This window comes from Hydra viridissima, unplaced genomic scaffold (assembly GCF_058129835.1).
Source record: "Hydra viridissima isolate aposymbiotic clone 2 unplaced genomic scaffold, HvirCarnegie_v1 scaffold_17, whole genome shotgun sequence".
Lineage (NCBI taxonomy): Eukaryota > Metazoa > Cnidaria > Hydrozoa > Anthoathecata > Hydridae > Hydra > Hydra viridissima.
In genome coordinates this window covers 1,370,993-1,385,328 of record NW_028324316.1, presented here as the reverse complement: position 1 = coordinate 1,385,328, position 14,336 = coordinate 1,370,993, and the positions used below count along the sequence as shown (strand labels likewise).

Sequence of the window (14,336 nt, the reverse complement as noted above, 5' to 3'; positions counted from 1 at the left end):
AACTTTAAAAGTTTACAAATTTTATGCATAGGAAATGAAGAAGTTTCATTTGGTTCAGCTAATAATTGTTTTGAACTGTTACTAATTACCACCCCTAAATAAGTTTTAATTTTGACATGGTGATGATGATATAATATTAGGATCTGTACTTGTTTGATTAAATCTCAATGATCCTACGAAGGGTTTATGTTCTCATCTAAAGAAAGTTCCCTAAATACGTCTTTTGACATACCGTGATCAGCTTGTCTTTGTCTTTGATTATCAGCTCCAGCTAAAGTTCTATTAGGAGCTCTCTTTTGGGTAATTGTGTCTGATTCTGATTGATTTTAGGTCGAATGATCTTACCTTAAACTCAACCTTAACTGCAGCTTGCCATGTCTACTGCTTTTCATTTGCAACATCTTTCTCATTATAGACATTGACCTATTTCCTGACCTCAATCACTACTATGAAATGAGAGTTCTGGGACAAAATCATTTTTTCATGTTCGTTGTGAAAATTTTGATAATCGCGTGGGTAAAAAAATTTTGTGTGTCAAAAAAATATTTTTTTTCATAACGTGAAAACGCGTGATGAAAAATTTTAATTTTTGTAAAGGTACTTAAATCTTGCACGAAATTTTTCTCGCTCTTTTTTTCTTTCGTCTTGTTCTTTTTCTCTTTCGATGATGGATTTGTAAATTTCTATCTCGCGCCACTGGACTCCATTATTTTTTAAAATTTGAATGGGATCCTGTATTTTAAAACTTTGAAATTTTCCGTCCTCATTTCGTAAGATTCTAATTCTACGAGTGCCAACGGATATCATTTTAATATGTGAAGAAACTTTTTTTCACAAAATTAAATTTAAAAAGGGTACGCTTGAGAAAGGGTAGTTTGGTCCGCGAAGCAATCCGGATCCGATAGATTCGTATCCTTTTCCGCTTTTCACGTAAAATCCATCTCTGAGTGAGCTTCCTCTGACCCATGGTGTTAAAAACAGTCCGCTGCCTCCGTGATTTCCTATTTTAAAAACTTTTTCATTTCTTTTGACGTAAAATATACCCCTTCCTGTAATTTTGTCAACCACGGTGGACCCAAGCGATTGGGCAACTCCACCTAATAGACCAGTGGCAGCAATGGGAGCGGCTTGAGCTGCAAGCATTCCTAATAAAGGCAAAAGAGCTCCGATAAATCCTCCTTTTACTCTTGAGTTGTGCTCAACCTGAGTTTCGCTCATTTTAATGGTTACTCCTACTCCTCGATGTAAAGCGTCCACAATTTTTCGATGTTGACTTTCTGTCACAAGCAAAACATCATTTCCGTTGAAACCTTCTTTTGAAATCCTGATGCTCACTGGCTTTCCTTCCATCATTGATTTTTTTATTTTGTCGACCTGTCCCTGAGACACATTTAATTTGACACTGATATATTTGCTCATTTTTTAAATGTTTGAAAAAATATTTATTTCACTTCTCGAATGTGATATCGGATCGTGATGTCCTCGCCACGAAAGTCGATTAAATTTCCATTTTGATCGACGATGCGAGTGATCATTGTGGAAATTTCAGGGAATTTGACAGGGAGGTAAACCAAATGGGTGGGTCTTTTGATGATTTTGAAACCTGGGCCCACGTCGGGATAAAAAGAGTAAATGCAATTTAATTGTGAGCCGTTGATGTAGGCTGACCCGATGACGTTGTTGACGATTCTGATCGTGTTGACGCTCGAAATTCTGACAATGTCGTCGGACTCGTATTCGGAATTGGAATCCAATTGTCTATTTGTGAATCCCAAAAGTGAGGCGATGCTGTTTTCCACATTCAAGTCCATCAAATAATTCAAACCAAGTTTGATGGTTGATTTTAGAGTGTTTGAATTGGATCCGATTTTGATGTTTTCAGGGGAGTAGCTGATTTTATTTATGGCAACGTAGCTTGCACTTTGTGAGGCGTAATTTTTTATTGTGTTTGAGACGGACTTTTCCAAGAAATTGTTGATGTCAATGATATTGTAGCTCCCGTCTGGAATGGTGATGTTTTCCCAATTGCCTCCGTTGTTCATGCTGTATCTGAAAGAATTGTTTTTGCTGGTGATGTTTGGAAAGCTGTTGTACGTCTCAAGGCCGAGAAAAGCCATATCAAGTTTTCCCCTTTTCAAAGACGATTTTGTCCAAAAATTCTGTTATTATTACGTTGGAATTTCCATCCACGTCGATGATTATGCCTGACATTTTTAATAGGAGTCACTTTTTTTAAAATCATTTTTTTCAATAGCCTCTTTTGGAAAATAAAATCCGCTTCAAATCCGCTTCGATATTTTCCATCGTATTTTTTTGATGACAAATCAATCACCTCAAATCCGTGAGGTTCAGACCAACAATGTCTGCAAAACTTTTTAAACTCTTCTTTCTTCATGTCGCTCGAAACATGGTCTCGATAAATATGGTCCACATTTTTTGAATCTTGAGGAAACAGGCAAATAAAGTTGGCGTTTTCTCTGATGGTTTGTCTTGGGAGCATGAAATAATTTTGTGCTAGGTAAAAGCAGTCCACGTTGGAGTGTCTTCCTCGGATGTAATATTTTTCGCACTTGTTTTGTTTGGTCAATTGCAAATCGTCAAAAATCATCAAATTGTTTTTGGTTGAATGGAGATCTTCAGGTTCAGGCACATCGTTTGCCGTTTCGAAAAACTGACACTCCATGTCCTCGTTATCGGAATAATTTTTTGAAAGGTCGTTGATGACGCATTCAGGGTTTAAATTCAATTTTTCCATTTCGTTTTGTACCTTCAACAAATCGAGAATGATCTTTTTTCTCGAACAAATATTTCTCGAATGAACTTTTCAGTATTTTGTACTCGGGTTGGAAAAGAGATTTCCCAAAAACTTGCAAATGGTTGTAATCCAACCATCCAGGTCTTAACAGCAAATTAAGAAGCAAAGTTGTTTCCCACAACCTGATTTTCCGACGATGATTTCTCGAATGCTTCTCAGTAGAAGCTTGTTGTTGCTCCTTTTGCTTTTTCCAATATTCCATGACAAATCAGCAACTTCCTTTTTTTTAATTTAAAAATATTTTTTTAAAACGAAAATGTACTACGTCAAATGCAAAAGGAAAACAGAAACGATCCATTTGAGAAACGAAGTCTCAAAAAACAACAAAAGCATGATCAAAGGAACTTATGATGTTTGCGGAACGACAAAATGCAAGTTTGTTCCTTTGCATGAATCATTTCAAAAAGGTGAGACATGATTGAATTAATCAACAAATTTTCAAAAAAAAATTTCCGTGGGCAAAATTCCCAGGAGAAATGCACATTCCAGGAATGAATTTTGCAGGACCTGGCACAAACTTGGATAAGAGACTCACTTCAACCGACATGTATCAGGAGTGGAGCAAACCGGTGGACAGAGTGGACAATGCAGCATACCATCACGATTTGGCTTATAAATATTTCAACGACGTTGTTATATTTATAAGCCAAATATCGTTGATTTTACACGAAATATCAAAAAATTTTACACGCAAATATCGTTGTCCGTTGGATTGAATTTGGAGAAAGGAATATCTGTCGTCACTTTGATGAACAAAATCAGCGATCAATTGAAATACCATAAAACGATGTTATTTTTTCAGAGTCTGTGGATGACATCGTTTTGGATGTGAGCAACAACAGACACCAGGATGTCAAAAAAGGTGAAAAGCTTTGTAAAATTAATCACATCGATTCGAATTAAAAAAATCTGTCTTTGTTAAAAAGATGGAAATATTGAAAAACAAAGACAACATTTATCCGGTTCTTCCAACAGCACCATCGGATGGAGGTCACATTTACCGACTTCAAAAAATAAGCGAGATCCAAAAAAGAAATAGAGGATGAAAAAGTGAAGAGAATGGCTCTGAGCAAAAATTACCATCGAGCTTCAAAGATTATTCATTTCGCAGATGATGGATTGCAAACGATGAGTATTGGTTTGGGAATCTCAGGAATTGCACTTTTGTCAACCGTCGTTGCAACACCAGTTTCGATTGCGTGCGAGGGTATTTCTGTTGGAATGGGAGCTTTGTCCATTTTCGGAAATCAACAGAACAAAAAAATGATGCTGAAGGCCGAAAAGCACAAAAAATTGAAAGTTCTTTCCGAGTCAAAATTGAACACCATTAGCAATCACATTTCAAAATCGCTCATGGACGGATTTGTGAGCGGTTCCGAGTACGAATTAATTCTCAGCGAGCTTCAAAAATTCAAATCCATGACTGAAGAAATCCGGACAAATACCAAAAGCAGCATTGACGAACTGAGAAAAGAGTTGCTGATTCAAAAAGGAAGAGAAGACTCGATAAAAGCATTCAACAACCTGTTTAAAAAAGGTGAATAAACGCAAATACAAACAAGTTTTCGTTTTTATGTTTAAGTTTTTTTCTACGTATTTTAAAAATGTCGTTTTTTAAAATACATGACCCGAAAAAGAGAGATGAGATTGTGAAAAATTATATGGCCAACAAAGAAAAGCTTTACAATGAGAGCCTGAACGTCAACATTTCAGATGCAAATTATCAAGCTGATTTGAGCATGTTTTACAGACCGCTCATCGAGAACAATGAAAAGGTGAAAAACGAGCTGAAGAGCATCGCTGATAGATGAATGGTTAATGTTGAACCATTGGCTTTGACTTATCTAGAAAGCGAGTCTTATGACTGATAGAATGGTTAATGTTGAACCATTGGCATTGACCTATCCAGAAAGCAAAAATGGAAAAAAAAAATTTTCAATTCTCGGAAAAAAGAATTGAAAAACTCTCGGAAAAAAGAAAAAAAAATTGATTTAGAAAAAAAAAATTGATTTAGAAAAATCGCCGAAGACCAAAAAATTGATTTTGGGTTAAATAATTTTCTTGGCAAAATAAAAATGGAAAACAAAACTGTCAAAAAAGAAAAAGTCAAAGAGAAATCTCTGACAAAATTGCGAAGTGAAGCCAGAGACCGGGCGATAAAAGGTTTTTCAAAAATGACCAGGGATGAGCTCGTTGAAGCAATAAAAAACACGAGGCCTGTTATTGGTGTTAAACCTGTAACACGTCGAAGACCAACGAATGCTGCAAAACCGGTTCCTGCTCCTCATCCTGTCGTTGTGAGACCTGTTCCTGTTCCGCGTCCCGTTTCCAACGACTTGATTTTATTCGGACCAGCTCGCTTGCAAAATCAGGTGACAAGAGCTGAACCATCTATCCTTAACACACCTGTTTCCGATTCAACGAGCGTCATCACACCCAGGCCAGTTCCTGCTCCTCTTCCTGGCTTGTTTTCAAGAATTGCAACTACCGTCTCCAACACCTTCAACCAAGTGCTTAAGCTTGTTGATCCGTACGTTCCAGAGGTGGTGAAAAAAAGATTAAAAAATACAAAAAGAGAATTGAAAAAAGAATCTTGTCTCTGAAATCGCTCGTTTTCAGAAAACCTCAAATTGATTTTCAATTGGCCGATCACGCGCTGAGGCATGTTGCCAAACAATTTTCGCATCAAGTCGAAGGAGATCATCGTGACGCTTCTGCCTTTTTAGATTTGGCAAAAGACGATGCGATGAAAATTCTTCAAGAAAATAAAAATAAAAAAGCGTTCGTTGTTTTGACTTGTGAGATGATGAGTGTGAGCATTACGACTGGAGAGGAAGTGTATCGAATTGTGCCTTTTTCGTCAAAAGCTGGAATTATTTTGGAGTCGACGGATTAGGGAAAATTTTACGACACAGCAAAAGAGGAAATTTTGGAAAACATGACCAAGTACAACAAAATGGGTTCGAATTGCATAGTGTCAGCCATCTTGAAAATGGATATCAACTTGATTGATAACAATCTAATCGGCGCTAGGTCCTACATTCCTCTCGATGATTTTCTGGCAAGCAAAAAAGCAATCATCAACATGGAAAACGAAGACAACGAATGTTTCAAATGGTGCGTCTCAAGGTTTTTGAACATGAAAGAGAAACACGGTGAAAGAATTGACAAAGACTTGATTGAAAAATCGAAAGAGTTGAATTGGGAAGGGATTGAATTTCCAGTCAAACTTGATCAAATCAAAAAATTTCAAATATTATGAAAAAAATTTCAAATATGGTGAAAATAATTTCGAATCCGCGACAGTTTGCCACATTTGCGAAGAAAAAATTCTCGATAATGACAAAGTGCGCGATCACTGTCATTTTACTGGAAAGTATCGAGGAGCTGCCCACAACGATTGCAATTTGAAATACAAAATTCTAAAATTCATTCCTGTCGTTTTTCACAATTTGTCAGGTTACGATAGCCATTTGTTCATTAAGAAATTGGGTGGGGAAATAACCTGCATTCCATGCAATGAGGAAAAGTACATCAGCTTCTCAAAAAAAATCAAAGTGGGGGAGTTTATTGAAAAAGATGGAAAACCCAAAGAAAAAAAATTGAATTGAGATTCATCGACAGTTTTAAATTCATGGCCTCCAGTTTGGACAATTTGTCTAAAAATTTAAAGCCAGAACAGTTCAAAAACCTCGCAAAATATTTTGAAAGAAAAAAATTTGATTTGTTGCGCAAAAAAGGCGTGTATCCTTACGATTGGATGGACTCATTCAATAAATTTCATGAAAAGCAATTGCCTCCAAAAGAAGCGTTTTTCTCCAAACTCTACCACGAGGAAATGAGCGACGAAAATTATGCGCATGCGCAAACGGTTTGGAACGAATTTGATTGCAACACGTTCAGAGATTATAACGATTTGTACACCGTGTCTGACGTTTTGATTTTGGAGGATGTCTTTGAAAATATCAGGGACGTTTGAAAAATTACAAGCTCGACCCCGCCTGTTATTACACATCTCCAGGGTTGGCTTGGAATTATTGAGCGATGTCGACATGCTTCTCATGATTCAAAAAGGAGTCCGCGGAGGAATCAGCATGATTTCAAACATACTTGGAAAATCGAACAACAGATACATAGGAGATTCGTTCGATTCGAGCAAAGAGCCGTTCTTCATTCAATACTTGGACGCCAATAACTTGTACGGATGGGCTATGAGCAAACCTCTTCCTACTCACGGTTTCAAATGGATGACTGAACACGAACTCTCCAATTGGAAATCGATTCCATGCATTTTGGAAGTTGATTTGGATTATACAGAAAGTCTTCACGACGAACACTATAATTACCCTCTGGCTTCTGAAAGAATAAAAATTGAAAAAGTGGAAAAACTCGTTCCAAATTTGAACGACAAAAAGAATTACGTCCTTCACTGCGAAAACCTGAAATTGTATGAACGATTGGGAATGAAAATTATAAAGGTGCACAGAGGCGTCAAATTTGATGAACGGGATTGGATGAAAGCATACATTGACCTCAACACCGATTTGAGAACAACTGCCACCAACGAGTTTTAGAAGGATTTTTTCAAAATGATGAACAATTCGGTGTTTGGGAAAACCATGGAAAACATTGAAAAGAGAGTGGACGTCAGACTGGTGACAAAAAAGGAAGAAGCAATAAAATTGTCGGCCAAACCAAATTACACCAGGAACACGATTTTCGATGAAAACTTAATCGCTGTTCACATGAAAAGAACAAAGCTGCATTTCAATAAACCGATTTATTTGGGAATGTCCATCTTGGATTTGAGCAAGACTTTGATGTTTAAATTCCACTACGACTACATCATAAAAAAATATTCCAACAAAACAAAGTTGATGATGACGGACACGAACTCGCTGATTTATAAAATTAAAACGGACGATTTTTACAAATACAATGCCGAGGATGTGGAAAGCAAATTCGACACGAGTGAATTTGACAAAAACCATCCAGCCATTAAAAGCGTTGGGTTCAAAGTTGGCGCAAACAAAAAGGTCATTGGGATGTTCAAAGACGAAACCGGAGGAAAACAGATTAAAGAGTTTGTCGGTCTCCGGTCGAAATTGTACTCTTACAAAATCCATGAAAAAGAGCACAAAAGATGCAAAGGAGTAAAAAGAAATGTCGTGCAAAAATACATCACCCACGACGGTTACAAAAAATGTCTCGAAACCAAAAAAGAAAAGGTAAACAAAATGAACATAATCCGATCCCATTTGCACGACATTTACACGTAAGAAATCAACAAAGTCTCTCTCAGCGCTGCCGACGACATAAGAATCATTTTGGAAGATGGAATTCACACGTTGGCTTATGGTCATTGCAAATTAAAAGAGAAGGAACAAATGGAAGGAACAAAGTGAAGGAACAAAGGTAAGTGACAAAGGTAAGTCACAAAGGTAAGTGACAAAGGGAAGGAATAAAATAAAAAAAAAAAAATAAATAAAAAAAAAAGAACAACAAAACAATCAATGTGAAAGGAATTGTTTTGCCAAACAAGGCTTTGAAAACTTTTCAATTGGTAAATGCTGCAAAAAAACTGAAATTAAAAAACTTTAGTTGAGTTTTTGTCAGAGACGAATTGCCAAAAAAGGCAATTAAAAAAGAATGCGGTATTGTCAACACTGGCGAATCAAGCGTAGAAGGATTTCATTGGGTGTGCTGGTACAAAGACGGGGATAAAAAAGTTCAGCTTTGACTCTTATGGTCAGCCTCCTCTTGTCGTGCTGGTCAAATACTTGAAAAGTCCCGTCTTTTACAACAGCGAAAAGGTTCAAAAAGGAAACAAGGTTTCTGTGGTCACTTGTGTCTTTACGTCTTGAAAAAATGTGAAGAGGGAAACAGCTTTCAAGACGTCGTCAACACCATTTGGTGATTGAATTTAAAAAAAATTTCACCTATTTAAAAAATGATTGACAAATTCAACAGAAGCGATTTCAGCGTTTATTTCGACAATCTTTCAACAGACTCAGCAAGCAACGTTTTTATTAAAACGGACGGTTCCAGCACCATTACTGCAGACATTGATTTCAATTCAAACAAAATCATTAATCTGGCAGAACCAACCAACTCACACGACGGCGCCACAAAATATTATGTAGACTCGCATTCATTGGGAGGAACTGGCACGGTGATTGGAGCTGCAGACTTTGATTTAAATTTTCACAAAGCGATCAATTTGAACGAACCGACAAATCTTCATGACGCCGCTACAAAAAATTAAGTCGACGTCAGCTCGAGCATGCGCATCAAAACGGACGGATCAAGCACGATCACCAGGGACTTGGATTTAAATTCTAACAAATTGATCAATGAGAAATATCCGACCGCTTTAAAAGACTCAGCGACAAAAAGCTACGTCGACACTAAAGTGGCTTACGTCAATATCTTTTACACAGACATTAACATGACATCGCACAAATTGACCAATCTGGCAGAGTCCACTTCAGCCTCAGATTCAACCACAAAATATTACGTGGACACGCATGCTTCAGGCGGAACTACAGTGGGAACGGCTGACTTGGATTTAAATTCGCACAAATTGATCAATGTGTTTGATCCTTCAAATGCGCAAGACGGGGCGACAAAAAGTTACGTGGACGTTTCGTCACAAAAATCCAACTTTTTAGGACTTGTTCCCAATTCAAGCTTTTCATCCTTGGGGTTAAAACAACAAACGGTAGCAGGGTTGACCACTGCACCAGTCTTTAGCCATTCAGACGGTCCTGGAGTTCTGAGAAGATTATGATTGGTTTTGTAAGGAACCGGAAGAAACGTCCCTAAACAAGACTTCATTCGGATATTGGCAGACGGAGAAATTAGAGTGGGGAATTATGCAGTAACCACAGAATGAATAGGAGTAGACAACACTGGTCTTGCTTGCGACTTGCTCTTTTCCCCTCTCGGCGGTCCGTTTTACGCAAACTCTTTGCAAGGATGCAACGTTTTCAACACCACTTCCTTGGGAGGATATTTTACCGTCAATTTACCATTTACATCAAACTTAACCATCCAATTGGTTAATAATACTGCTTCGGCAATCACTTACTGGATTCAACCCTTTATTTCCACATTCATCACCATCCCTCCTCTTCTCTCTTCCGTTAAATTGTACTGCAAGACGTTCAGATATCTCAGCATCACTTATGGAAACGAATATGGTTTGCTTAACACCAATGGAAAAGGAAATGGCCTTTTTCTGAAATACATCAGGATGCACATCATCGGCGCTTCTGGAAACTGGTGGGAATCCAGAGTCAGAATGTATGACGGAAATTTACCTCCAGGCAACGGCACTGTCCTTAGCCCATGGACACTTTACAGTGCAAACAATTACACCACTTTCCCTGGGTTTGACGCTAACAGCAAATGCATCTTCTCCTCATCTGAGTTGGAAGATTTTTATTTGTCTTCGTGGAATGGATCAAACTTAACCTCGTTTAACAACACATCGACGGGACTGCTGTACCAATCCACCGCATCCATCACATCCAACACCACCATTTCCTTTTAAAGAAATTTTGCAGAGGTAGATTCCATGCCTAGCGTCGCAGCTGGCAGAAGGCTCGTTGTCACGCTCAACTCTGGCGATGCGCAAACAGGTAAATCCGGAAGCTATTATCTTCTTCTCGGACAAGCGTATTATTACGCCTGATTCTAAACCTTTTTAAATTTAATTTTGTGAAAAAAAATTTCTTGGCGTATTAAAATAATATCCGTTGGCACTCGCAGAATTATAATCTTACGAAATGAGGACGGAAAACTTCGAAGTTGTAAAATACAGGATCCCATTCAAACTTTAAAAAAAAAATGGAGTCCAGTGGCGCGATATAGAAATTTACAAATCCATCATCGAAAGAGAAAAAGAACAAGAGCGAGAAAAATTTCGTGCAAGATTTAAACACCTTTAAAAAAATTAAAATTTTTCATCACGCGTTTTAACGTTATGAAAAAAATTTTTTTTTTGACACACAAAATTTTTACACCCCGCGATTATCAAATTTTTTTTTTTGACACAAAATTTTTTTACCCACGCGATTATCAAAATTTTCACAACGAACATGAAAAAATGTTTTTGTCCCAGAACTCTCATTTCATAGTAGTGCAATCCTAGTGTAGTTTTGCTGACAAAGTAAAAGCTCCATTCTTCTGCAATCTAGGTCATGCTTGGTAACTGTTATGTACAGTAATAAAAAATCGCCAAGAGGCATTTCATAATAGCCCATTCCCATTTTTGCCAGGGAAGGGAACTTACTAATATTGATTTCAACCAATTCAAGACTTCAATTTGGTAAAATAATGAAATATCAATACCAATACTGCTGTACCGTTAAAGAGCATAAAATCGTTTTAATACTTGAAAGTTGATAAAATCTTATCAAACGGATTTAAAAAAAGTGGTCAAAGTTGTTAAAATGCGTTACAGCTAAGTAAAACCTTTTATTATTATAAAATATTTCAACGCAGAAAATATTGATTAAAGTTAGGCTAGAGTATAATGGTAATTGTCCTTTAAATGAATTAACACTGAGCTCAGAAGATCACTTCTCTAATCTCCAGCAAACGGCAATTCATTTTTCTTCATGTGATCAATACATCTTAGATTTTCAAATTGTTCTTCAATTATCAGTAATGCTAAAACTTCTCTTCTGTTAGTTATTATAAACCTATGACAGCATGTAAGTTTCTAATTATCAGCCGTCCCGAGTTTTTCCATGAATAAATCAATAAGATAAATTATAAAACTACTATTAATTCTTTATATTAACAACTTTATAAAAGTTTCAATTACCCAGCTAACACAAAACGTTCAAGTGCGTTCAAAGAACGTTGGAAACGTTTTCAGAACGTTCTTAGAACGTGCCCGACCGTTTCTAACGTTTTTATTAGAAAATTTTTTAATATACTTACAAAGGGGTACATAAAAAGGGTACATACCTTTTTTATTAGAAAATTTGATATGCATTTTTTAAAATAAAAAAAAATTAAGAATATATGATAACATCCAAGTGGCTCGAATGATACCTTGTCTTTTACGCCGAGATTTCAAAAAGTTTTCTGTTCTAATTAAAAATTCTTAAATGCCACCATATTTAAAAAAACGTTACTAGCAATTTTATCAACAATGATTATAAAAATTGATTAAATTAATATTAAAACATGAAATAGATATTATTAATACTTGGTTTAAAAAGGAAATTAATAGGATGTTTAAAACTTTACTTAAACTTTTTTTTTGAAAAAATTTTGATATTTACTTTTTTTATAATATTTTGTGAAAATTTTTTTTTTACAATACTATGTGGCAGTTTTTTTTACAACGCTTTATGATAATTTTGCAATATGTTCTGATTATTTTATGCATTTTAGGAAGCTAAGTAAAAAAGAAAGGGGCTGGCGAAATTATTATTGACATACTTATTATACAAAAATACTTTTTACATGTTCCTGGAGAAAAATAGTTATGGTTACTTTTTTTTAGATGTAAGAAACAAAATAACAATTAATCTTAATGCATATTTATTTTAAAAACAAGATATAGATCTCAATCATTTTATTAAAGGTATTAAAAAAGCTCTTTTTTCTATAATTTAGTTACTTTAATTTACAAAAGTCGTTTAGTTGCATAGTTTTTAGTTATGATCAATTATATTTATTTTGAAAGTATCTTGTTTTATGTTTAGCAGCAAACTAACTTTTTATTATTTAATTTCGAAACTTTATAAAGCGAAATATTGTAATTACACTTTAGTTTTGCTTCTCAATGTAAAAAGTTCAGCCAAAAACCTTGCTGTAATGAAGCTCTTCGAAAATGCGGTGGTAATGACACATTTTGTAAGTGCGATGTAGGCTGCACCAATTTCAACACTTCGCTAAAACACGCCTCAATGTATATTTGGAAAGAACATTTTTGTCCGATAGAAAACTTTGATAGAAACATTACATGTGACTTCTTACATAAATATTTTTCAAGTATTACATTTGCTGGTGATTCTCTAATGAGACAGTTTTTTGGTGGTCTGTTAATTCACTTGACAAATGATATACTTTACGGTACATTAGTTTCGACGCTAAATCAGCAAGTTTTTTCAGAATGTAAAGGAGAAATTCAGTATATGGAGAAGTATTTGTGTAGAAAGTCTTTTGCGAGCCGATGGGCTGACATTGAAAACAACCAAAGATACTGCCAGTTTAGCAAACAAAAACTAAAATCACAATTTGTCGAAGCATATAATATTGGAGATATACAAAAAAGTTTTACAGAGTTTGAAAAAACAATTAATGAATCTAATCCACTGCTGGTTGTGGGAATTGGTCTTCACGAAAAACTCGATTCGATAAGAGTTATTGAGGGATGCCTCAAACCTTTGTTGGATATAGTAAAAAAAAACAAGAATGCAACTTTAATATGGGTATCAACTCCACCGGTAACCGATATGAAGCCAGCAGTTTACTTGCGACCCCAATCGGCACTACAACTAAAGTTATATAATAACGCAATGGAGCAGTTTTGTCAAGAAAATAATATAAGCTTTTTTAACACTTTTGAAATGAACAAAGGTATTTATAGCTATGATGGGACTCATTATGGAACAGAATTGAATTTAGTTAAGTTTAAATTATTTATCAAATACTTGCTAATGTTAATGCAAAGATAAAAGTATGAAATTTACAAAAAAGCTACCGCTTTTAAATAGTTTGATACAATTTAAGAACTTTTTTAAAACAAATTTTGAAGCAATATATTTTAAAAGTGATATTAAGAAAATATTAAAAATATTACGAAATAACTCCATTGATGGAACTGCAGACACATTTTAACTTAAGTTTCAACAGTTTCAAAACTTACCCTTTGTAGATAGAAATACCATTTAAGGCACTTTAAAAAATAGCGAATATTTTTTTTTTATATTTAAACATTACTTTCAATGTTATATAAAACCTATGCAAAACCACAAGTATAAAAAGCAAGCCGCGTGACAAGGACTTTTATTATATATTACATAATTTTATGCAAATTAAGATGTAATGAACAAAAAAATTGTGCGTTAAATAAGCAAACTATATATAATATAGTTAGAAATAAAATTTATATCTTTTGAGTATTTTGTTCAGTTAAGTGTGATATAATATCTTTAACAGTATTTGGACCTTCCTGTCCATAAAAAGTAATTAGTCCTGGTTTCAACTCTTGTCTTCAGTCTTTAACTATTCACTTTAGTCTTGGCCTTGAGTCTCTAATGCTTTGTTTTAAATAAAAATTTCTTTTTAACGTCTCTGCAATGCAATGAAGAATCGCCATCAATCATTTATGAAAAACTTTATCAAGAGTTTTGTAATGCAAGAGCAATAAAAAAAGAATACTAAAACTAAGATTTAAAAATATTTTTAAATATCTAAAATTAGTACAAAGCCATAGATAAATTTATTTGCTAACCATTTTCAATTAAAAATATGAATTAAAAAAAACAGAAAAGAA

The 14,336-nt window shown here is 35.1% G+C and overlaps 1 protein-coding gene across 1 annotated transcript in view; it reads left to right on the top strand.

Moving 5' to 3' along the window:
* The window catches only part of LOC149876978 (uncharacterized), a 33,334-nt gene extending 19,433 nt beyond the window's left edge, over nt 1-13,901 (top strand). Inside the window, exon 3 of the mRNA XM_090074869.1 lies at nt 12,609-13,901. Within this exon, the coding sequence (XP_089930995.1) occupies nt 12,609-13,515 (907 nt within the window). The 3' untranslated portion in view covers nt 13,516-13,901. The remainder of the gene's footprint in view (nt 1-12,608) is intronic.
* The last annotated feature ends 435 nt before the right edge of the window (nt 13,902-14,336 follow it).